Source organism: Rhagoletis zephyria, unplaced genomic scaffold, assembly GCF_001687245.7.
Source record: "Rhagoletis zephyria isolate East Lansing unplaced genomic scaffold, Rhagoletis_zephyria_1.1 Rzeph_scaffold_00178, whole genome shotgun sequence".
NCBI classification, from domain to species: domain Eukaryota; kingdom Metazoa; phylum Arthropoda; class Insecta; order Diptera; family Tephritidae; genus Rhagoletis; species Rhagoletis zephyria.
Window position 1 is genome coordinate 252,468 of NW_016157262.1, and position 24,144 is coordinate 276,611.

At 36.2% G+C, this 24,144-nt stretch overlaps 5 protein-coding genes across 9 annotated transcripts; 2 read left to right on the forward strand and 3 right to left on the reverse strand.

Moving 5' to 3' along the window:
- Positions 1-1,943: 1,943 nt before the first annotated feature.
- On the reverse strand, positions 1,944-12,090 carry Dap160 (dynamin associated protein 160). Of its 4 annotated transcripts, none has more exons than XM_017608748.1 (13): positions 11,908-12,090; positions 11,085-11,684; positions 10,104-10,925; positions 9,616-10,040; positions 9,278-9,551; positions 9,069-9,216; positions 8,733-8,999; positions 8,011-8,660; positions 7,487-7,742; positions 6,905-7,216; positions 6,432-6,705; positions 4,407-4,580; positions 1,944-2,601 (listed from the first exon to the last, which is right to left on the reverse strand). In XM_017608748.1, the coding sequence occupies exons 2-13, from the start codon at positions 11,246-11,248 to the stop codon at positions 2,591-2,593; spliced, it is 3,777 nt and encodes a 1,258-aa protein (XP_017464237.1). In that variant the 5' UTR covers positions 11,249-11,684; positions 11,908-12,090; the 3' UTR covers positions 1,944-2,590. The 4 variants fall into 4 exon arrangements, with proteins under 4 accessions (XP_017464237.1, XP_017464244.1, XP_017464223.1 ...); XM_017608755.1 differs by lacking the exon at positions 1,944-2,601 and having other exon boundaries at positions 3,864-4,580; positions 10,104-10,395; positions 10,432-10,925; XM_017608734.1 differs by lacking the exon at positions 1,944-2,601 and having other exon boundaries at positions 3,864-4,580.
- Positions 12,091-14,269: 2,179 nt separating this feature from the next.
- On the forward strand, positions 14,270-16,300 carry pths (probable ATP-dependent RNA helicase DDX47). The gene is made up of 3 exons (XM_017608763.1): positions 14,270-14,606; positions 14,667-14,925; positions 15,154-16,300. Exons 1-3 carry the CDS (start codon positions 14,409-14,411, stop codon positions 16,206-16,208), a joined length of 1,512 nt encoding a protein of 503 aa, XP_017464252.1. The 5' UTR covers positions 14,270-14,408; the 3' UTR covers positions 16,209-16,300.
- A 469-nt stretch (positions 16,301-16,769) lies between these two features.
- Positions 16,770-19,158, reverse strand: E2f2 (E2F transcription factor 2). Of its 2 annotated transcripts, XM_017608778.1 has the most exons (6): positions 19,091-19,158; positions 18,466-18,626; positions 18,117-18,226; positions 17,789-18,044; positions 17,405-17,729; positions 16,770-17,339 (listed from the first exon to the last, which is right to left on the reverse strand). In XM_017608778.1, exons 2-6 carry the CDS (start codon positions 18,607-18,609, stop codon positions 17,230-17,232), a joined length of 945 nt encoding a protein of 314 aa, XP_017464267.1. In that variant the 5' UTR covers positions 18,610-18,626; positions 19,091-19,158; the 3' UTR covers positions 16,770-17,229. The 2 variants fall into 2 exon arrangements, with proteins under 2 accessions (XP_017464267.1, XP_017464261.1); XM_017608772.1 differs by lacking the exon at positions 19,091-19,158 and having other exon boundaries at positions 18,466-18,807.
- Positions 19,114-19,780, forward strand: Mpp6 (M-phase phosphoprotein 6). The gene has a single exon (XM_017608795.1). The coding sequence runs from the start codon at positions 19,248-19,250 to the stop codon at positions 19,740-19,742; it is 495 nt and encodes a 164-aa protein (XP_017464284.1). The 5' UTR covers positions 19,114-19,247; the 3' UTR covers positions 19,743-19,780.
- Positions 19,767-21,270, reverse strand: Coq3 (ubiquinone biosynthesis protein COQ3, mitochondrial). Its single transcript, XM_017608787.1, has 5 exons — positions 20,994-21,270; positions 20,716-20,934; positions 20,291-20,663; positions 20,046-20,205; positions 19,767-19,979 (listed from the first exon to the last, which is right to left on the reverse strand). Exons 1-5 carry the CDS (start codon positions 21,041-21,043, stop codon positions 19,864-19,866), a joined length of 918 nt encoding a protein of 305 aa, XP_017464276.1. The 5' UTR covers positions 21,044-21,270; the 3' UTR covers positions 19,767-19,863.
- Positions 21,271-24,144: the final 2,874 nt, after the last annotated feature.

Below are 24,144 nucleotides of genomic sequence, written 5' to 3' on the forward strand. Positions count from 1 at the left end.
TGCTGCCTCGACCCCCATAGGACCTCAACCATTTCCGAAATTCAATTTTTAAGTTCCGAACCCGCTCATCCTGTCGTTTCTTATAATTGTTGCGCCAGTTCCGTGAGTCCCAAAATCTATCACTGAGATTCTGGACTATCGGTGAATCCATCGTAGTCCGAATTTCATGAAATCTATGAAAATGCGATCACTGTATCCGAATTATTTGTGTAATTTTTTCTTCATAAAAACAACGCTAAAAATACTTAGTCAGACGAAATCCCTTACTTGCTTTTATATTTCAAATACGCGATTTCTGCTACCCGTGAAATTAGCACATTTATAAATTAGTGTTAAAAAATATAGTTTTGAGTAAATATTAGCCCTACAGTAATCATTACGAATTGACCACCACGCCAAATTAACCCCAGGTTTACTTTATTATGATTGTACTACGGCTTTTAAACACTTATTGTCAGCTGATTAAATTAAGTGACATTTTGGCTATTTTTCTTTTGGTTATATAAAACTGCATAGCCAATATTTTTCGAAAAATTCTGAATTAAAAGTCTAAAATGTTTGGATGTAATTATTAAAGTTTTTTTTAAATTTTTATAACTTTTGTACGTAGTTTGAAATGTGGATTTATGTGGTGCTGGTTATGTAATCTGCTAGACTTTTATAAAAAATTATAAACATTAAATAGACAAAAGAAAAAAGCTAAAACTGATAAAAAAAAATGTCACTTAACTCTTAATCAGTGATGGGCATACCAAAGTACTTTTGTATTTGAAGTGCCAGTTTGAGTACTAAACAACCATATAGTAGTTAGTTTTTGGAGATGTCTAAATACTCAAGTAAAACCAACTTAGGTAATTAGGAATCGGTAAATACTAAAGTTAAAAAAAAAAAAACTTTGGTATTTAGGAGTTTCTAGATACCAAAAAAAAAAATTAAAGTGTTTATCAGGGGCTAAATACTCTGATTTAAAGTGCTCAGGTACTTCAGATATGCAAAATACTCACACTGAAGTACAATGGTATTTAGTAGAATTAGAATCAGCTCAGTGAAGCGAATCACAATAAATTTTATATCTGAAAATCCCGAAATAGTCAAAAAAATCTAGTAGTCCCAAAAGCCTTAAACAGTTTCGAAAGCCCAGAGGAAGTTCTAACTTCGCGTTAAAGCTACATTACATAATTTTATATAATAAATAAAGTAACAATACCGGTAAGCTTGTTGTGTAATTTTTACATATGATTTTCAAAAGTCATTCTGGTTGCTATTGAGGTCTAAATTAGAAACGAAATTTTTAGAGATACACATATAGAAATCTTATATTTCGTTTGTATACATACATACTTACAAATTAATAAGTACGTTTGATCGATTTTCATTAAGATTTATCTTTAGTATGAGTATGGCTGCGAATTTCATTTTTTTTGTTGCAAGTAAGCTGTTTTTGGAATACATATGTAAATACGTAGCATATGCGACTTCTGAAACATTTTTAAAATGTAAATACATACAAATATATATGCATGTTTGTAAGTGTAATAAATATACATATTTAACACAAGCGAAATACATATGTACGTCATAAAAAGCTGCATATTGTCTTGGATTGGTTGTTTATATTTAATTTTTAATTACTTTAAATTTGTGGATTTTTCTTTTATTTTCAAGTCTACCGCTGTCTAATGCTACTTACTATATATTTCAGTTTTCAAGTCCATGCGGAATGCAATTATGGGTATACATTAGGGTAGTCAAAAAATGCATGTGCAAAAGTAAAGTCGGAATTTTATAACTCTCACCCCCTAAGATTGTTCTATACCGGAAAAAATATACCCCTATACATGGAAAACTTTGAGCGCTTTGAGCGACCTCTATATATTTTTTGATTTCAAAATAAAAAAATAAGGGTTTGGTTTTTTTTCGATATAGAACATATCGAGGGTGAGAGCATTAAAATTCCGACTTTACTTATTTTAGACCACCCTAGTATACATATGTACATGCAAATGACGCTTCGCAAACCATTTCTATGTGTAAAACATTGAACTCTTGACAAGGATGTTTGTAGATTTATCGAATTAAACAAATTCTTAATGCTGAATGTGTATGAATATTTAAAAAAAAAAATATGTATTTTCCTAAACAAATTCACGTAGGCGAATAAGAGGCAATAATATTGGTGCCAACGCTTGCACACTTTTCTAAGGTCAACTCCTAAGCAAACAATTAACAAGTAAATTATGCTACAATCAATGATACTAGTACAGATTTAATAGCTTAATCCTTTCCTTTAAATACATTTATACATTTTTGTTTTTAATTAATACTTTTCGTTTTACAGTTCCTTTACACATTGCCGTTTTTTGCTATTTTATACTTTTCTTGTTCTGCCTTCAAACTTGACTTTAACCACAGTAATTTTGTTTTAGTTAAATTCCAAAAATTCATTTAAACTTTTATGTAATTTTTTTTTTTCATTTTGCTTCTTATATGTATGAATGTAGTTTCATAAGTATTGGTACTACGACATTTTTCAGCGTTGTGTTTTGAGACCTTTATTTGCTTAAGTTTACATGCCAACGCCTATGACTCGTTATACGTTGCCTGCAAAATGGAAAGATGCACAAAAAATATTATACTTACGTAGATATGTACGTTTTGAGCATATAACGATCCATTCAAAGTTAAAAAAAAAAATAAAGCACAACTCAACGCTCAACAGTTCAGCAGGGCGGAGGAAATTTAAAAATAAAAAGTTATGAGAAAATAAAATATATATTTTCGAATTCAAATCGTAATTATGTACAAACAAATGATAAATCTTATTGCAATAGCTATACAAAATAAATTTATTATTGTTCTACTGTTGCACAAAAAAAAAATGTTCATTTAACATTGACGAAAATAAAAATATTTTAATAAATATACATACATATGTGTGTTTGTATCAAATACTATGCGTGTCATTAGCTAAACGAAATAGTTTGGTTTCCATTTTTAATTGATAAAGCCAAATATTATGTTTGTATGTACATATGTACGTATGTATGAATGTATATTGAACAAAAAAGTTTAACAAATAAACAAAAATGCAATACGCTTAAATGTAACATTAAAATTATATTATTGCATAATTAAAATATTATATGTATTACATCACGTCGCGTTCGTGCAAAAACTACCAGTTCGTATTATTAGATATACAGTCGGTGTCAAATGTGAGTGTACACCTTGTTGTAATATAAAATTCACAATTATTTTCATGTAAAATTTTTTTCATCAATTATTTATGAAAATATAGTTCATTATATAATATAAGCCATAAATATAAATCAAAGTTTCACACTTTATGTAAAGTTCATACAAATTCAAACAATTTTCATCAAAATTTTTATTCAGAATTTCTAGAAAATCTTTGAGTATGCGGCTTTGTAGCCCGTTCAACTTTACTTCCTAGAAAACGCGCAGCACCCTCCACAAAAAAAAAAAATATAAAAAATCAACGGTAATTTCTAGCGAAATGAAACTTGCACTAAAATTTAACGGGCCATAAAACTGCATACTCAAAAATTTTCATGATTCAAATTCAAATTCTGGATAAAAATTTTCAGTAAAATTTTTTAATTTTGGTGAACTTTATATAAAGTGATTGGTTTAATGCTTTATGTTATATGTTATAATTAATGAAAAAACATTTGCATGAAAATAATTATGAATTTTATATCACAACAAGGTGTAAACTTACATTTGGCACCGACTGTATGTATACTTAGAGTGCGAGCAATCGCTTATTGGACATTTTTCGGAAATCTACGCAAGTACCAAAAGAAAAACATGAAAAATATTCGAAAAAAATAAAAAGTAAATTTCAAGAAAAAATTTATACAAAAACATATCACTTAAAGTAAGCTTTATACTTAAGACAACCACACTTATTGGCTCGCGTGTGAACTATAATTTTTATTGCAACGCAAAATCTGGAATGAAGCAGTTAGCCGATTGAAATTTAATGAACGCTTACGATAATTTTGCAATCATACTGCCATGTTTTGCTATACCGATTAGAAATTTTACACAAATCAATCTTATAAACAAAACGATAAGAAAATAAAAATTTATACAACACAAACATTATAAAGCTACATTAAGATAAGTGTTTTTTTTTTTTTTTAATCATGTCAATAATACACCACTGTTATGGATACGAAGAGAGCGAGAATAAAAACCAGAGTGACAATAAAAAAAAAATCGATGTATGTATATGTATACAAAAAAAAAAATTGCTTTAGAATATTTAACCTAAAAATTAAATTATTAAACATAATAACAAATATGTATAGTAATTCATTCTTGTGCACATTATATGTAGAATAATAACTTGTGCTATTTGCCATTGCTCGCCTTCTTACCGGATGTCACAAATGGACCAACATAATTGCTAGGGAATAAACCGGATAAGCCATTTAGTTCGCCTCGCCACCATTCGGGTTCATCACGTCCCAGTACGCTAATAATGTCATCTTTTTCAAAAGAGAGTTCATCATCGTTTTGTGCTTTATACGGATACAAAGCAATGACTTTGTCTGTAGAAGAAAGAAAGAGACAAACAAATTATTATTTTTTTATTTGTTTATTTATTTCTAAATAGTAATCTATGCAGTGCAAGTAATTCTTACAGACTACGTATTATAGATATTTGAGGGATTCACAATGGTGTCGTTAGTGTCGTATTGTTGTACATATGTCGTAAACTTTAAAAGCTTAAATAAATGCTTAGAGAACATGGTACCACAACCAACTACTTTTTAACACTGCGAAAATTCATAATATGACTTTGATGAATACCACAATTGTTTTTTTTTTTAAGAAAAGTATAAAGGCATAGATAAAAATAAAAACAAAGATGCGTAAAGATAAAGGCTAAAAGTAAAAACAAAGATAAATATAAAGAAAAATATGAGGATGGGGATACCGATAAAAGTAAAGATGACGATAGAGGAAGAAAGATTATTACTTTGGGATTTTAGAGATTTTTGGAATTCTCGGGACTTATCGATATAATAATCGATATTTTATCGGGTTTGTTATCGATACTTTTTATCGATTTTGTTATAGAAAATTTGATCGATATTATTATTGATTTTGCTATCGATATTTTCGGAACTTATCGATTTAATAAACGATATCTTTTATCGATTTTTTATCGATATTTTGATCGATTTTGTTATCGATATTTTGATCGATATTTTTATAGATTTTGTTATCGATTTTGCTATCGATATTATTATCGGGTTTACTATCGATATTATTATCGCTTTTGTTATCGATATTTTTTTCTTAGTGTATGATTTCGTTTTCGTTTCGTGATTTTTGGAAAATGGGCGTAGCCATGGTTACATGTGTATATCTTGGTAACCACTGCACCAATTTCTTCCAAACTCGGCACAGTTGTTGGCCTTGGTACAGCATGGCGTGGGTATGCCTATATCCTATATAACGGTAATTTAGAGAAATACAAAATCTTCGATAAAAGGGTAAATATCAAAGCTAATTTATTCAAAATTGATGCTTGCCACAATTCTTTACCAAGAAATATGTTTATGATAAAATTTTGGAAAATGGGCGTAGCCATGGTTACATGTGTATATCTTGGTAACCACTGCACCAATTTCTTCCAAACTCGGCACAGTTGTTGGCCTTGGTACAGCATGGCGTGGGTATGCCTATATCCTATATAACGGTAATTTAGAGAAATACAAAATCTTCGATAAAAGGGTAAATATCAAAGCTAATTTATTCAAAATTGATGCTTGCCACAATTCTTTACCAAGAAATATGTTTATGATAAAATTTTGGAAAATGGGCGTGGCACCGCCCACTTATGATCACATATATGTATCTCGGTAACCGTTCTACCAATTTCTACCAAACTCGGTATGGTTATTCGCGTTTGCGATTGTGAAAAATATATGTCATTCAAAACCTCCCCTCTTCCATGGCAAAAATTCAGTTTTCTGTTTCAATACAATCCTTGTGTACAATTACCTAAAATTTTTGTATGTGGCAAAACTAATTTTACAGCAGTTTGACTCAACAAATTTGGTTTTCTGTGAGAGTTACCAAACTCACCTTCTCTCTTTCTGTGTGATATCGTCGTAAATTACAGTATTCCTAGCATGAACGTACAAAAATATCCCCAACAAGAAATTTTGTAGGCGGTGGTAAACGTTTATTTGCCATGCAAATATAATTTTCGTACTCTCAATCTATTGCAAGAGACATATAAAACATATTTTGGTGAAATTCCTACATACAAATACAGCAATCAAACAAAACATACATCTTCTTTAAATTATAATTACAAAGCAGTCAAATTGGTATCGAAAAAATCTGCAGATTCAAACAATAATTACTAAAAAACTTCAAATACGCACCTAAAATTTGTTCCGTCATTTCGATGCGACTGCCCGAGACGGGTGTATTGCGCCCACTATTGCGTCCGCCTTGCAAAACCTTCACATATGTGGCTGGGAACCAACCGATTTGGCGACGACGGCCTTTAGCTTGCAGTTCACCCTCCCACCAACCAGAATCGGTCTTCTTTCGTATCATTATCAATTGGCCACGGGTCAGTGAAAGCTGTTCAGGACTGGTGGCTTCATATGGCGCTATTACTTGTGCAATTTCTGAACGTTTGGCGCGCATACCCTGCGTTAATATATTGGAATGCATATAAATATAAAATTAATTATTCTATGTAAATACAAATTTAATAAGTTTTACAGTGAAAATAATAATTTTAGTACGATAACCAAAACACTACATCAAAAGATTACAACCTAATGATGTAACTACATATGTATATAGGTATATATATTAGGATTAAGGATGTTAACAAATTATTTACAGGCGTCATGGAAGAGGTGCGTGACATTGGGCGACTATACGATTCCGCCGATTCATTTTGATTCTTTGATTGTGTATTGATTTGTGAAACTTCCGTGTCCAAGTCTTCATTTGTACGCGTTTCCTCGGCAGATGCAGCTGCTGCAGTACTATGATCAATAGCCGCTTCTGCACTAAAATCGCTACTAATTTTTTGTTGTAGTTGTTGATGTATTGCTGTTGTCGCAGTTGTGTCATGGCTTGTCATTTGATCGTGTGGTGAAGTGGCTGTTATGACGCTACTAGCGGCGGCTATATCAACGTTGCCATTTCCCTGTGGAATGTGACAAAAGGCGGCAATGGAGCAGCAATTGAAGGAAATGTGGAAAAGCAATTTGTATTAATTGTTAGTAGTTATACAAGTTACATACATACATATGTATGTGATAAGTGTGAAAATACGCGAATATGATATGAAAATGAAAGGGCGTTTGGAGCAACAGGACGGTAGAACGTATATGTTCCATAAATTTAACAAACTAATGATTGATACTAGTCCATAGACTGGAAAATTTTCACATATTTACAACTATGTACAACTTACCTTCTGATCATCAAAGTCGCTGGCGATGTCAGCTGCTGCCTCAGCCACTGCTGCGCCTACATCCGCCTTCTGCACATAGTTGGACGGGAACATACCGGTTCGTGTTCCAATTGTTCCTGTCCACCAATCGCCTTCTTTCTTAATTACCATAACCATTTCACCAGCATTGAAGCTTAAATCACCTACTTCAGCAGATTCGTAGGGATACGCAGCGATATAATATTCCACTTCACCGTTGTGTGCATCGGCTGCGAGGCTGTAAAGAAATGTAATTATAATGAAAATGCAGCTTATTTGAATTTAAAAGGAAACAAATTTAACGGCTGGTGGCTGTCGTTCCAAACAGCATCCACTAAATAGGAAATGTCAATGGTCAGTTTTATTGCTATTACAACTAGGTAACCGGAGCGACCCAGATTAATATCAAACCAAGGACTGTCACTCCAGCATAACTCCGTAAAACCCTTTGGGCAATTTGTATGCTGCTTTAACAACAAATTAAACTAAAAAATATTATAAATTACCTCTGACTATTTTCATTGAAGGCGTCTTGTGCCGCATAACCGCTTATTTGCGCATCAGTTTCCGCTCCCGCCGCAATGGCTGGCGACGTTGTAACAGATGCATATTCATCTTCGATTTTCTCCACATAAGTTTCTGGGAACCAGCCAGTGTGTCCATTTATTTCGCCCGCCAACCAACCCGGCTCAGCATTTTGTTCCAGTGGTACCAGAATAATATCACCAGGCACGAATGTAATCTCATCTTGATTTCGTGCTGTAAACTCGTACACAGCACGATATTTGACAAACCCTTCAGGTGCTGGACCGGACATGTCAACAGGTGCAGCCGTAGTTGCTGTTGTATCTGCCATTGCACTTGTATCATTAGAGAGAGCATATTGATCAACACTGGTGCCCCAGGCAGTGGAGCCTGTATCCCAGGCGGAAGTCGCTGCCGATACGTTGTCATTCTTTTTGTTGTATTTCAATTCAAGCACTTGTGTGCGTTGCGTATCGTAGTCAGTATAGAGTTCTTCACATTTCGTTATCAGCGCCGATAGTTCGCCTTTGACTTCGGCAACTTGTAGATCGTTTGAATTGATATCTTCTTTTTTGGATTCGATTTCTTTACGGATGTTTTCGACTTTGTCTCTAACCTGCTTTATTACCAACTGCAAAAGTAGAATTGATGGAAAGATAATATATAATTTTTTCTCATTTATATAAATAAAAAGAATACCCACTTGTTTATTGGCAAAAGCAGCAGTCAATTGCTCTTGTTGAGCTGCATCAGTGCCGCCACCCAAAGCTGTGCTCTTACTCTTCGCATCCCATTTACCTCGCTCTTGTGTAAGTTGCAATAACTTCGCATTTTGCTCCTTGATACGCGCCTTAAGCTGTGCCATTTCAGACATTGAAGTATCCCTTTGTGAGCGCATGCCATCAATTATAGTTTTAACATTTGTTACACCAGCACGTGTATCGCAAATCTTTTGGGACAAATCTTTGATCTGTAATTAAAAATTACAAAATTGGCAGCTATTACGGTAATAACGACATTTACCGCATCCTTAATTTACCTTTTCATTAAGAGTGCTCAACTCTACATTGAGTTGTGTATTGTGCGCTTTCTGCTTTAGTACACGTTCCTGTTCGCGTTGCTTTTGAGCATTCATCTCGGCTATGCGTGCTTGCTCCCACTCCATTTGGCGCTGCTTTTCTAACTCCCTACATATAATCATAATTAAAAATTTCTATACAAAACAAAGAGTAACTCTTTACAACTCACTTTCTGGCTGCCTCTTTAGCTTCTAACTCTCGTTTTCGTTGTTCTTCTTTTTCCATTTCCTGTTCGCGTTGCTTCTGTAGCTGCCTCTCTAGCTCTTCTTGTTGCTTTCTTTCGGCTTCAAGCCGTGCTTTCTCACGCTTCTCTGCCTCCTCACGTTCTTTACGTTCACGTTCCTCTTTCTCTTTGCGTTGTTGATCTTGAAGTAATTTACGCCTGCGATCCAACTCCGCTTGGCCTTTGTCAAAGTTCTCTTTACGTTTGTCTTCAAACGTTGCTGCAAATATACATATAATAGTAGTTTTAATATAAACAATACAATTTGTTTGATTTTTTAATACTTTGCGGAAGGCCTGCTGCCGGATCAGCGTCCACAGCTCCTTGTGACGACACAGAAGCATGTCGCGATGTTGTTGTAGATCCGGGACGTGAGCCCGCTCCTGATACAGATCCTTGACGTGATTTACTCTTCCGAAAACTAGGTGGTATCCAGTCGAGTGGCAAGGTAACGGGTACCTTTTCCCCATTCATGGCCTTATCGCAAAGGAACATAGCCAAAATAAACTCATCACAACTTAGACGCCCATCCGAGTCCAAGTCAGAAAGTGTCCAAATCTGTGCCAGTGTAGCTTGAGGCAACTTGCTTTGTACGAGAATGCTGCGTGCTTGCGCGCCAGTCAAATAGCCAGAACGGGTGCGATCCGTAGCATTGAAGACTTGTGTGTACTTTCGCTTGGCTGGTCCCTTAATAGCCCACTCACTCTGACTATAATATTAAATTATAAGGGTCATTACCGCCAAAAAAAAAGCTTAATAATTGTTTACTTACGGCGATTCAATTGATGGTGCGCGTTCTGAAATTGACATATGGCGACTGGGTGGGTTGCTTTGTGGTGGTGTTGGTAACGCCGGGACCTTGGCTACCTCACCACTATTCGGTGGTGAAACAACTTTGCTTGGTGGCGGTAATATACCACTTGATACAGCTGTTATACCAGGGATCATATTTGGCGGAACTGCACCGCTAGTTGCAACAACTGGCATTGGTACCATACCAGGTATGGGTACGCCACCAGGAACAGGGGGCACCATGCCTGGCATCATTCCAGGCACTCCAACGCCTCCGATAGGTCCTACTCCAGCTATGGCTGTCATTCCAGGCACGCCAGTTGCGCCTACAGGCATCATGCCAGGCTGCATTACGCCGCCAGGTAAAACCATTCCAGCTGTAACTGGAATAGGAGCCGCTTGAATACCTGTCGGAGGAATACCAGGAGGTACGCCTGCAGTCATTGTAGCTGGTAAAGCTTGTGGTAGCACGCCAGGTAGAGTACCTGGCACAATGCCTGGTACAGCAGGTACAGCCCCTGGCAATGTTGCTCCTGATATCGGAATGTTAGGAACGACACCAGAAACAGCAGGTGGTTTAACACCTGTAGCCATTGATTTTAGTGGATCCAACGGACTCAAACTGCCCGTGCCCGTAGGTGTCATAATTGGCGTACCGCCGACGGCTGTTAGAGACGCAAGTAAAGTGGGCGGTAAGACTTTTGGTACTTCCAAGCCACGCAGCTTCAAATTAATCAATTTGCACGCTATGCTAAACTCATTGATATTCATTTTTCCATCAGAATCGGTGTCCGCTAATGCCCTGAAAATTAAACAAAGGCAATGATAACATTAATTTATAAAAAAGCAGTTCCATGAAAACCATAATAACGGTGTTAAATGTAAATCAAACGTATAGGGGCGTTTACATCACTATTGATAACACATACATTTTTAAATTTAAATAAAAATACTGACTCACCATATTTGTCCCAGAACAAGCGGAGGCAATTGCGATTGCAAAAAGAAACCTTTTGCTTGTGCCCCAGTAACAAATCCAGCCTGTGGCTGTAGAGCTTTAAATTGTTCCTGATACTTCAGCTTTTCTCTTTGGGTAATAACCCACGGATCAGTTGCGGGATTCATTGCGAAAGCACTTAGATGTTCTTTTTATTGTATTTGTGCTACTTTCCTTCTACTTTCGCCGAATACGAATCGAATTCAATGGCCGAAGAGGGGCGTAAGTGCTATGCGCAAATCGTAACTGGTATATGAGAACACACAAATTCAGACCGCCGGTTACAAAATATTGGATGCTCTGCCGACGGTACCGTGGGCTATTAAATTCGGTGGCAGCCCAAAACAATTGCTTCCTCTAAATTCTTCAACAATAGTAATTGGAAAACTGTGCAAGTAGCGCACGACTTTCTTTTGATTCTGTTATCGTGTGTATTCCTTGACGCCCCTCCTGCTGCGGCACCTTATCAATTTATTCCCCCTGTTGCCAGCCCCCTCCTTTATTGTATACACAGAATTGTGTGCGGGTGCTGATGTTCCCGATGTAGAGGAATTAAGTATAAATCTACAATATAAAACACTATTTTTTACAGGAACGTAACAAAGTTTTAGCAAAATTCTCTAGGTTTAAATGAAAATTTTCACAGCAATTCCGTGATTACACTGTTATTTTTCTAATATAGTACATATACACATGTACATCTATAAAATAGCAGTTTGATACAATCAAGCAATTTTTTTGCAACCATACGTATTTTATGAAAAAAAACTTCGTTAATTGCTCTTACATATTTTCTGGGCGTTTTTTGCTATTAATCGTCAATTTTTATTCAATTTAATGCACAGAAAATTTACTTTTTCTGAACACTCAACTTTTTCACGAAACAATAAACGTCACACCGAATCAATAAATCGAATTGGAACGGAGATGACAGTAGTAAGAAATCGAGTAATATCTATCGAAAATCTGCGTCATCGACTAAGCTCGATTGGTAATACCAAAGAAGGTAAATTTTTAAGAAGGGACAACTCATTACTTTGAATTTGTGCCGCGCCGATTTTGACCGTATCTGAAACGTTTGCAATAGGAATTCGTTTCCGTTTTAACTCTGTCCGCGGCAGATTTTTTATTTTCGCCTCGAATACGGAAAAGGCAAAACAGATCAAAAGCGGCAAATGTTAATTTCTGTGGTTATTTTGCACAAGTGCTTGAAAAAAAGTAATTTAATTTAGAAAATATATAAATTAAAGTGTAAAACATAGAATATTCAGTGCATGTGTAAAATACGGAGGTGCTTGCTTGTGAAAGTGTTCAGATTAATAACAAAGTGTTTGTAAGTGCAGTGTTTGTCAACAAGTGCCAATTGTTGGTGTCTATGGATAAGTGATCATAATTTTAAACAAAATCACTGTACTTTTATATAAAAATGCATTAGCTTAATAAGAAATCTATGTATGCATTTATATATGTGTGTACTTATATATTGTTTTCATCAGGAAATACCAAAGAACGTAAATCTTACCTTCTTTGTCTCTACTTAAGTAGGCCATCTGAAATTGGACATAAGAACTCCGCCACATACACGCAAGCGATTGCAAGAACCGAAGAGAAACACGAAAACTGCGCTACTCACGCGCAACCGATCGCAAAAAAAACAAAACTTTTTTAAAACATGCAATCTGTTACACAACACACTGCCACACACTCCATCCATTGAGATTGCTGCGATCTGTTGCCTTGTCTGTGGCCCACTTAACAGCGCCCTAAGGCCCTGTCTCCACAGGAAAACACTGATGTCGTGAAAACTATGTCACAAAATATATTTCCAATGGAGACCGCCTATTTCTCATGTGCTGCAATATATGTCAGCGCTTATTGCTTGACATCTATTGCAGGCAATTCGATAGTTTGACAGCCATATTTTCATTTGAAAGAAAGCGTGCTGGTGGTAACATCGATGAAATTTTTATATTAAATCAAAATAAAAGTCTGTTCCTTATTGGATTATTTATGATTACGTTTTAGGAAATTATTCAGCAAGTTTTTTAAAGATTTAAATGTTTTTAAACACCGAAATTGAGAGAATGTTGTCTGGTGGCGTCATGCGGCAAATGCTTATTTCAAGACATCAAAGTGCCCACACACAAAAACTTGCAATCACATTGCTCGTCAAAATGACAGTTGGTAGGCCATCGCTGTTTGCCTGTGGAGTTCTGCGGTAATAGGGCTTTCGCAGGGGCGATTTTTCAGGCAGCGTTTGCGTTCAACACACGCAGGGTTGCACGAAAAAAATTGAATGGCTAAAAATATCAAAATATAAAAAACATATCAAAATATTCGCCATAAAAAGGCGTTTGCATTGTTCAACTTTGCATGGTACTTTTGGTTGAACGGTCTTTCAAATAATCGCTTTCAACAAAGTTGGTCGCCAACCACGGTGTAGCAAAACATTATTTTTCATCATCATTCTATCATTTTTGGCCGCCAACCAACATTTAGCCATTAAACTTTCTTTTTCGTGCAACCCTGGGTGAGTTGAAAGCAAAAGTTGAACGCAAAATTTTTGTTCTTTTACAAATTATCCAGTAACTTGCCAGTAATTCTCCAGTAATTTAATTTCTGAGATTTTGCTCTCATAGCACAAAAGTACAAGAACGCAAAATCAGTAATAATTTGCAAGTTTTACGAACAGCTGATTAATTTGTTGTTTATTCGTAGCTAGTTCCTATTAAAGCAATATATATTATATTTAAATAGGTTTATTTTTTCAATTTCAACTATGAAAACCTCATAAACATTTCTTTTATTAGTTTTAATTCCACCCAGCAACATGCGATCAGCTGTTTTTCTCACTTGCAAGTTCTTACTAGCAAAAATTTATCCAGTAAAAACTAGCAACTTCTCTTAAGAAAGAAATGTCAATTTGCGCTCTCAATTTCCCCTTTCTTACAAGTTTTTTGGGTACAAGAACACCAAAACTGGATAGTTAGTACAAACTGGTACAAACTATCGCGTATAAGAACGCTATTAAAATCGCCACGTGCTAACACCTTTTAAGTATTTTTTTATGGTAAACCATTGCATTGCATGCAAGCTAGCAATCAAAAATGTCTAGGTGTTAGTTACACTTGATTACAACCGTGATACAGATTTGAGGTTATGTTTTTCAGCATGGAAATTAATTCACTTTTCTTTTGGCTAGCGCAACGTGCATTTGATCAAAATTCTTTCTCCTGGTAAATTTGGAGTTTTAGCGGGATTGTATTAATTTATTAATATCAAATAAAAATGGGTACTTCAGATGAGGACGAAAATTCTTCGAATGCGAGTGATGATGAGCAAGAAATAGTTGAGGAGGAGGTCGAGGAAGAATCGACTGGTGATGAAGCAATAGACCAAAATGATGGAATCGAGGAGGAAGCTGATAGCGCAGAAGGAGGCGCGGCAGCTGAGAATGTGGAAACCAATGTCACATTTAAAGAACTTGTAAGTGTTTTAAGTTGCGATGGATTTTCATACCCTAATTTATGTTTATCGACATTTAAGGGCTTAACAGATGTACTGTGCCAAGCATGTGAGGAATTGAAATGGAAGGCGCCATCGAAGATACAGAAAGAAGCGATACCAGTAGCCTTAAAAGGGAAGGATGTTATCGGCTTGGCCGAAACTGGTTCTGGCAAAACTGGTGCTTTTGCTTTACCAATATTGCAGGCGCTGCTGGACAATCCGCAAAGATATTTTGCGCTCATACTTACGCCCACACGTGAATTGGCTTTTCAGATATCGGAACAGTTTGAAGCTCTAGGTAAATATCTATATAAAATAAATGGATAAGTGTGGTCGAGCCCCTAGTTCCCGCTATCCTTCCACTTTTTAAGGTTTTTGGCATGCAATGATGTATAAATTTATTTTGATTTTGTAACATGAAATTAATTATTTTAGTTTCGTCACTACCTCTGAGCGCTTTTTATACATTATTCTTGATTTTATAAAAGTAAATTGTGCAGGCATTAAGAACAAAATTTACTTTTAGGAAGTTCCATCGGTGTCAAATGTTGCGTTGTGGTTGGAGGCATGGACATGGTCTCCCAAGCTCTGCAATTAGCGAAGAAACCGCATATAATTATAGCCACACCTGGGCGTTTGTTAGATCATTTAGAAAATATGAAGGGCTTTAATCTCAAGGCTATCAAGTATTTGGTGATGGATGAGGCCGATCGTATATTGAATATGGACTTTGAAGTGGAACTTGACAAAATATTGAAAGCTTTGCCTCGTGAGCGTCGCACATTTTTATTTAGTGCAACTATGACGAAAAAAGTAAAGAAATTACAACGTGCTTCCTTAAAAGATCCAGTGAAAGTGGAGGTTTCTAACAAATATCAAACAGTAGAGCAACTACAACAGTACTACATATTTATACCGGTGAAATACAAGGATGTTTATTTGGTACACATAATTAATGAGTTGGCCGGCAATAGTTTTATGATATTCTGCAGCACTTGTGCAAATACTGTCCGAACAGCCTTAATGCTGCGTGCGTTAGGTCTGGCTGCCATACCATTACACGGTCAAATGTCACAGAATAGACGTTTAGCTGCGTTAAACAAGTTCAAAGCGAAAAATCGTTCCATTCTAATTTCCACAGATGTCGCATCGCGTGGTCTTGATATTCCGCATGTGGATGTGGTTTTTAACTTTGACATACCCACACATAGTAAAGACTACATACATCGTGTTGGCCGGACAGCACGTGCGGGTCGCTCAGGAAAAGCTGTGACTTTCGTTACACAATACGATGTTGAATTATATCAACGAATTGAACATCTACTTGGCAAAAAGTTGCCATTATATCCTTGCGAAGAGGATGAAGTCATGGCACTGCAGGAGAGAGTGAGTGAAGCGCAGCGAACAGCGAAATTGGAAGTGAAGGATCTGGAGGAAAGTAAGGGCAGTAAGAAAGGAAAATTTAAGAAAGATGCTCATGATTTCGACGATTCCGAACAATTCACCGGCGCACGGAAGCGTATGAAGCCGCAGGGTGGCGGTGGAGGTAAGAAAAACTGGAAGAAGGCGAAGAGGAAATGAAATGATGGCCAAATGCTAATATTTAGTATTGTATGCTATTTAGTATAGATATTTGTACAATTAGTTTAATATAAAAAATGGATCTAAAATTACATCTGTAGTATTAATTAATGAAGAAAGACACGGAATTATTTATTTACATATTTCGAGCTGGGTCAATTTCAATTCTAAAATGAAATGGTGCTAAAGTTATTTTATAAATCTCAGGATTGCATTTTACCTATTTAAAAAGGACGAGGGAGGCCTCTGCTATGCAGTACTTGGCTTCACTTGGCATTTCCAATCGGCGTCAGTTTGCATAGCAGAGAAAGGACTGGCATAGCTTAATGGAGTAGGCGCCGTAACTGCCAATCAAGAAGGAGAATAGCCTGCATGGGGCGCTTGTTTCGAATCTGTTTTGCAGAGCAATGTGGAACGGATCATCATGGGAGATTTCGAAACGTTCCCTCATCGGTCGGTAACAAGTGGACAGATTTATATCTGATCAAAGATGCTGCCACTGAAGTGTTCCCCGAAGACTGGGGGAAATTTAGGCTATTACGTTTAAATGCATAAATACGATGCCTTCTAATACCTTCGACTTTTTTTGCGTAGAGGTCTAAGAGAAGGTACCTTTTTTCGGCGTTACAGCTATTAGAAAAATGTACACACATTTGAATGTAAAAATTAATGTTTATTAAAATTTTGCCAAAGTCTTTGATTTCCTTAATTACATTCATAGGTAATGTAAATCCAAAATTTTTACTAGTCATTAATTACAATGTTTGACATTAACTAAAAATTGAGAATAGATTATTAAATCGTACGGTTATATGTATTCTACGCGTTTTGCTATTAAAAACTCGTTATTTTATAAATGTATATTAATTAAGCTAAAAGGAAAATTTAGCTAAGTAAAGCCAATTCAAATCGTAACGAATTTGTATTGCAATTGTAAGGAAGTCAGCTATGTACAAATGCGTTTTTCGTACAAAGGACTAACTGAAGATCAAAACGTTTCAAAAAGCATCAAGAAATAATCTCAATATGTATTGCACTTAACATCAAAAAGCTCGCATACGCCTTCGTCTTTTGTTAATACGAAATTATAATCATCGTGTGGGGGATTTAATTGAATCAGGGGTGCATTTTCTGGAAAAGTTAAAAATTTTACGTTTTTTATATGAACAGATTGATAAGAATTTTTCGCTTCGCACCTAAATTTGGATCATCCGGAAAAAATCGGCGCAATGAGTGTTTGGACAATGAATTTTTAAAAATTATACGAGCCGCAAGTTGATTTTCTAACTCATCCTGTTCTTTCTTTTGGTCAGGATTACAAAAGTACGTATGCTCATCCGTGACTAGAGTTGGCTTAGTGGATGAGCTCGTTCGTGAGCCATTCGATGAAGAGGGTGAAGGCGTTTCTAAGCGGGAGACCAATGGCGCAGTTTCTGGTTTAGGCGCTATGCAAGTACCTTGTTGCGTTACCAGCCGCACATCAACTTTGCCGCCATTGTCCAGCGATACATACAAAGATTTCTGCAATATATACAAATTTTATAAATATTACGGGCGGATAAAAAAACCATGTTACATACGCGCCCAGGCTCTATTTTGACCTCCTCATCATGGTTCGGTATTACAAGAACTACATTATCTCCGTAAGTGGAAAGCAAGTCATCGCGCGTCACATATGCGAACGACTTGTTAACCGCATCATTTTTAACATACTTCAAATTGCGACGAGCATATTCTAATTGCAGATCTACATCGGCTTCGAGCGCTTTCAAATGTCTGGCTCGCGCATGCGCCGCTCGCAGACTTTCCCGACCTGTAGTTGTGTTCAATGCGCCGCTGTCCAGAGTAATAATTAAACAAATTATATAATAAATAAATTAAACCCAGTCATGCTTCAATATAACTTACCACCATCGCACTGTACTGCTGTGCCGTGTCTTTTCAATCAAGCCCACACCTTCCAAAACGTTTGTTATGTCGTAGATTCTACGTTTTTGCACATCCAAAAGCTCAGTTGCCTGATGAGAAATCAATTTGTTGAACTTAATGCATACAGACATTTGCGCAATAAAATATTACAAGTGCTAATGCCCGCCAATCATAATCTTTTGAACTACATACATTTGTATATTATATATTTTGTTGAAGCGCCAAACACAGTTATATATTGCGCACCACCCTTCACATTACCCCACCCACTTCTATCAAAATCTATAAATGCATGCAGAGCAAAAATATGAACTTCTTTGCAAGTTACCTCTTTGAGATCAATTCGTCCATGGTTTTGCTTCATCAAACGCACGAATTTCTGTGTAAGTACCACTAGGGATCCAACAGCGCGATGTTGTTCCTGCCTGGTTGGGGTGGGCGCGGAGCCATTCAGCACTACTCGTTCGCTCATTATTGCATCTCGCACAGCTTTCGCATTCATGGTGGGAACGAAATACTCACTTGTTTATAGTGTTTAATAATATATAATATACAATTATTTTGTGTGTTCGCTTTAAAATAACTAGATTGGGGCGCGAATATTTTTAATAAAAGTAGATTGACTAAATTTTCAACACTGCCGCCATTTCGTCTTCTTCTTCTATTGGGAATTTTTCCACTGACGACCGATTCACAATAGTACAACATATTTCGAGTCACAATTATTCATACTAGAAGCTTCACCGCGCACTAGCAGGGTTTGGAAAAGTCAACAATTAAAGTGGAAGATACAGGAATAGAACGAATAAATATTACATTATCTTAAAAAATTAAGAAATATTAAATGCAATGACTCCGTTAAAAAAGAGAAGCCTTTTCATCGATTTCAGAAGTCAAATCTGTGAACGACTGACAACCATTCGACGCGGTGCGACATCTATCGGTGTTCTTACCTTTTTGTTTTCATCAGATCACATCACATGTTTTGTTTTTTCCACATTTTAAGTTTGTTTTGCTCCCTGATCCCGTCGTGTGTGTTAAATAAAACACGCTTCAGTTAATCCATCAGCTAAAATTTTTAATTATACTATAGTCATTACTTACTAAAAAATGTCTTCTCAAAAAGCACGTCCACGCCTTTCCAAGGGTATATTGGAGATGAAGTTCATGCAACGAACAAAGGCCAAAGTCGACAAGGAGATCGAGGAAGCTGAGGGGCGTGAAATGTATTCCCAAGAGATCACCCAGAAAATGTTGAATAGTAATTCAAACTTCATAATGGAACCCAGCTTTGTGCATTGCGAGAATCTGTTGGACGGTCGGTGGAGTTTTCGCGGCATGAACCCGGAAATCGAACGCCTATTGGAGTTGGAGCAACAGGAGAAAGCTGCCAGTGTACGACATGAGCAACCGAAAGAGGTGTCTGACAAAGAAATGGCTGCATTTTATAATGCACAACAGGTGACGATGCAAAAGAAATTCCAGACAAAGGCACAATTTAAAGGTAAACACCGTTCCGGTGACAACACGTCGTGGCAAAGTAAAAAGATGAAATTCCAAAAACCACGCGTGGACGACGATGACGAAGATGAGAATAGTGAATAGATAATAAAACTTTGGGTGAAATTGTTATTCAAATCGTACTTAGTGTTTTTTCTCCGTATAATTTTATAGTTAAAACTTTACAAGGGCTTTTAATACATGATTCAAATTCGTTGAAATAAATTTATTCAGCTTTAATTGCTTGAATAGCATAGCACATCATATTGGTGTTAATCCAACGCCAGCGTCTGCGAATGACGTCGTATGTGTATCCATTGGTCAGCACAGTTTGACAATTTACTAAAAGATACAATTTCGAATTTAGCAGTTGAAAAAAAAATAAAACGTGGGACGTATCTCACTTACATGCAGAAAGAATGCGTTGCACATCCAGTGGTGACACTAACTTATCCCAATGGTGTGTGTTTTTTGGTGCGATGCCGAAAACATATTCGCCAAGCAGAATGCCACCAAGCCAAAGCGGGATTGTCTTATTCATGGTAGTTATGAATATTGATCCGCCAGGCTAAACTCAAGCGAGTAATTGTATACAATCATATATACATATATTTTAGATTAGAAAATATTTCAAATAATGGCTAAAATAATACCTTTAAAGTATGTACGCAATGTGTAAGAAATCCTGCTTTGTCATCAATATGTTCCAAAACCTCCGAGCATACTACAGCATCATAATAATTTGAATTCGATTTTGCATGTACTTCTACTGGTTCGATTTTGTAAGTTATTCGATCTTTCAGTTCTGGACTATGCGACTCTAAATGCGTTCGCGCTGTTGTTATAACGTCTTCGCCCAAATCAATGCCTGTAACATTAGCACTTAAACGTGCCAATGGCTCTGTTAAAATACCACCTCCACAACCGACTTCTAATATGTTTTTGCCTTGTAAAACCTTGCTTGTGTTCATTAAACTGCGATCAATGGTACCGCGAGTAACCATGCCGTCACGTACCAAAGGCACTCTATGTAAAGATGTACTTTTAATTTAACAAACTCTAAAGTGGACACACCTACCTTAATTCGTTAAGCTTATGTAGTCCATGCATTGGACCATTTATATCCCACCAGGTTGAAGATAAATTTGCATGATGATTTATTTCTTTTTGTGTGCTAGCTGAATGGCGAGTTTCCTTTTGGGTTTTGGCTGAACTTGTGTCCGATGTTGACGTATAAGTACCATTTGTAGACGTTTGTGCATATCGGATATTTATAATATTATTTAACAGCAAATACCTGAATAAAAATATATATTTGCTATATGTACTATGCAAAGACAAGTAGCAATACCAAACCTATGTGTCCGCAGTAAAGGTGATACAAATTTAACTGCTTTACAGGCCATGTTGCTGGTATTTGGTTGCACTTGACGGTTGAGTGTGACTTATTTAAATAAAATTGTTTTTATATGTTTTCGCGTTTATGTTTTCGTGGTAAGTAATCGGAAACATAAACTTCTATCACTTAACCGGACGAAAAAAATAAACAAAAATCATATGTTAATGGCAATAAATTGCGTTGCCAGCTATCCCCAAACGGGACTTTTTCGAGATATTATTGGTGGCAATTTTTCATTGCCTACCAACTTAAGAGCGAAATACACCACACAAGCGGTTTGACAAACCAAGCGAAATTTCCCTTTGCTTCAAGCCATTTGTGCTGTGTATGGGGGTGTTTGAAGGTTTGACGGCGGTTTGTCAAACCTTCAAACACCCCCCTACACAGCACAAATGGCTTGAAGCAAAGGGAAATTTCGCTTGGTTTGTCAAACCGCTTGTGTGGTGTATTTCGCTCTTTAAGATCTGCTATGTCACATCTCCACAGGCAAACACTGATTGCCTACCAACTGTTATTTTTACAGCAAGTTACGAGCAATATGATATCAACGATTTTTGTGTGGGCACTTAAAAATTTAAGAAATATTGTAATCCTAAAAAATCGCTGAATAATGAAATACGATTCTGTTTTCAAATGTAAAAAAATTCATTTGTCAAAAATATTTCACTGTGAAAACTTTTTTCACAAAGTTTTGTGGCTGTGAAAAAGAAAAGTGGAGCGTTTTTCTCAAAACCATCATCTTTGGATAAATAATATCATTGTCTTAAACTCACAATAATTTACCAAATAATTACTTGCTAGATGTTAATGGAATAGCCTTTAACGATCGAGAATCGCCTAAAATAATATAACGAAACTTTCACTGAATTTTTCACTGACATTGAATTTTTCATTTTCACTTCACAGTTTCATAGAACCAGAATTGGGGCCCCCAGTTTGCTAGTCGATTGGAAATATTTGAATGACGTGAAATTTTCGATTCGACTCCCGAAAAACGACTCGCATTCGACACGACTCTCGCAATGAGGTCGATTATATCGATATTGACTCTACTTTTTGCTTCCGATGCGATATTATAGCCGAGATATTTTTTTAGACGATATAAAAATTTATACCGTTAAGTTCGTGGTTGACATAGCTATATATAGGTAAAAAGAAATACCGTGCTAATGTAACATTAGATTGGAAAGGCACCCTGAAATTGTGCATATGGAAACTGTGCATACGAAATAATGCATACGAAAAAAACCGAAATAATGCATGCATGCACAATTTCAGTTCAAAACCGAAATAATGCATATGGCAAAAACCGAAATAAAGCATACATGCACAGTTTCGACTCAAAACCGAAGTAATGCATATGACAAAAACCGAATTAATGCATACATGCACAGTTTCGACTCAAAACCGAAGTAATGCATATGACAAAAACCGAATTAATGCATACATGCACAGTTTCGACTCAAAACCGAAGTAATGCATATGACAAAAACCGTAATAGTGCATACATGAAAACGAACTTCTTTCTGCGAAGGCGGCCTTCGGCCGCGCTTAGGGATTATAACCCTTACTAAGTAGAATTCTCCTTTCTGTATTGCCGGAAAAGAAGGGCGGACGTATTTTTGCGCAGAACTTTTCTCTGCGTAGGCGGCTTTCAGCCGCGCTTAGGGATTAAAACCCTTACTAAGTAGAAGTAAATAATTCATATTAGAAAAAACGAAATTATCCATATGCACACTTTCGTTAGAAACCCGAAATAATGCATATAACAAAAACCGAAATAATGCATGCATGCACAATTTCAGTTCAAAACCGAAATAATGCATATGGCAAAAACCGAAATAAAGCATACATGCACAGTTTCGGTTGAAACCGAAATAATGTCTAAATGCACAGTTTCCATATGCGCAATTTCGGTGCCCCGATTGGAAAAGTGCGCTTAACACTGCGAGGTGGCAGCGCATAATGACAACTCATACTCATGTATGTAAAGAGAGGCCCCAAATTGCATCATCAGAATCATTAGAGGTTATCTCTCTGAATTAAAGCTGCATTACTGTAGGGTTAGAGACATAGAGGTATGCAGCGGGGGTACCCCAAGGATCTTTAAGGTACGGCTATCATCAAGGTATTTAAAACTCGCTGCTTAAAAACAGAGGGGAAACTTAAATAAAATAAAACATCAAAACCAGTGTTATTAATCGTAATCAAATGTACGATTAATGATAAATTTTTTGAATCGTTAATCGATGGTTAATCCAATTAAAGGAAAATCTGATTAAGTTGTCTAGTTTGTCCGAATTTCACACCAAAACCAGTTATAGTAATTATTTTTTGTTTTACGCTTATAAAAATCACATAATATATAAAAGAATATAATTATTGTTATTGGTAATATATAAACTGGGAACTTTTACAACCCAGTGCACATGCGCAGAGGGATATTAAAATCTAGTTTGTAAAACGTGTGTTGGAATAGATCTTAATGAAAATGCACACCAAATTGTTTAGGGAAACCGACTTAACCATGTGTGCACAGGAAAATTCCAGCATAAATTAAATAATCACCAAACCGACCTTATCACATCAAGGGTTAATGATTAAAAATTAATTTTTTTAATCGCGGTTACCATTAACTGTTTAGTCTGTCAGATCAGTGTGAATTTTGTCGAATTAACTAATTGGTTAAAAAATCAATCGTTTAGTGCCAACTCTGATCAAAACCCGCTATCAAATATTTGGGGGTAATGATTGATAGTCGTTTAAATATTAAGACCCACCTCGGAAGGTAATAGTTCAGGGTTATTTCGGGATCATTTCGTGACTAATTTCGAAATACCTCAAAATGATCCCGAACTAGTCCCAAAATTGCTCTGAAGTAGCTCTGAAAATGTCGTGAACTTGTCCGGAAATGATCTCGACCAAGTCTTAAGAAGGTCCATTTCAAGTCCCAAAATTATCCCGCATCAGTCCAGAAATATTCCTGAATCAGTCCCGAAATGGTACTGAGTTAGTCCCGAGATGAACCCTAACTAGTCCGCAAATGAACCCGAACTAGTGCCGAAATATTAGGTTCTGAACAGGTTCCAAAACCGTCCCGAAATGAGT

Coding starts and splice junctions, on each gene's coding strand:
- Dap160 (XM_017608734.1), bottom strand. CDS start 11,248: ATGAATCCCGCAACTGATCCGTGGGTTATTACCCAAAGAGAAAAGCTG. Junction 10,926..11,084: donor CTTGTTCTGGGACAAATATG/GTGAGTCAGTAT, acceptor TTTAATTTTCAG/GGCATTAGCGGACACCGATT. Junction 8,661..8,732: donor CTGCTTTTGCCAATAAACAA/GTGGGTATTCTT, acceptor CTACTTTTGCAG/TTGGTAATAAAGCAGGTTAG.
- pths (XM_017608763.1), top strand. CDS start 14,409: ATGGGTACTTCAGATGAGGACGAAAATTCTTCGAATGCGAGTGATGAT. Junction 14,607..14,666: donor ATGTCACATTTAAAGAACTT/GTAAGTGTTTTA, acceptor TCGACATTTAAG/GGCTTAACAGATGTACTGTG. Junction 14,926..15,153: donor GGAACAGTTTGAAGCTCTAG/GTAAATATCTAT, acceptor ATTTACTTTTAG/GAAGTTCCATCGGTGTCAAA.
- E2f2 (XM_017608772.1), bottom strand. CDS start 18,639: ATGAATGCGAAAGCTGTGCGAGATGCAATAATGAGCGAACGAGTAGTG. Junction 18,227..18,465: donor GACGAATTGATCTCAAAGAG/GTAACTTGCAAA, acceptor ATTTCTCATCAG/GCAACTGAGCTTTTGGATGT. Junction 18,045..18,116: donor AGCAGTACAGTGCGATGGTG/GTAAGTTATATT, acceptor TACTCTGGACAG/CGGCGCATTGAACACAACTA.
- Mpp6 (XM_017608795.1), top strand. CDS start 19,248: ATGTCTTCTCAAAAAGCACGTCCACGCCTTTCCAAGGGTATATTGGAG.
- Coq3 (XM_017608787.1), bottom strand. CDS start 21,043: ATGGCCTGTAAAGCAGTTAAATTTGTATCACCTTTACTGCGGACACAT. Junction 20,664..20,715: donor CATAAGCTTAACGAATTAAG/GTAGGTGTGTCC, acceptor ATCTTTACATAG/AGTGCCTTTGGTACGTGACG. Junction 19,980..20,045: donor GCAACGCATTCTTTCTGCAT/GTAAGTGAGATA, acceptor TGTATCTTTTAG/TAAATTGTCAAACTGTGCTG.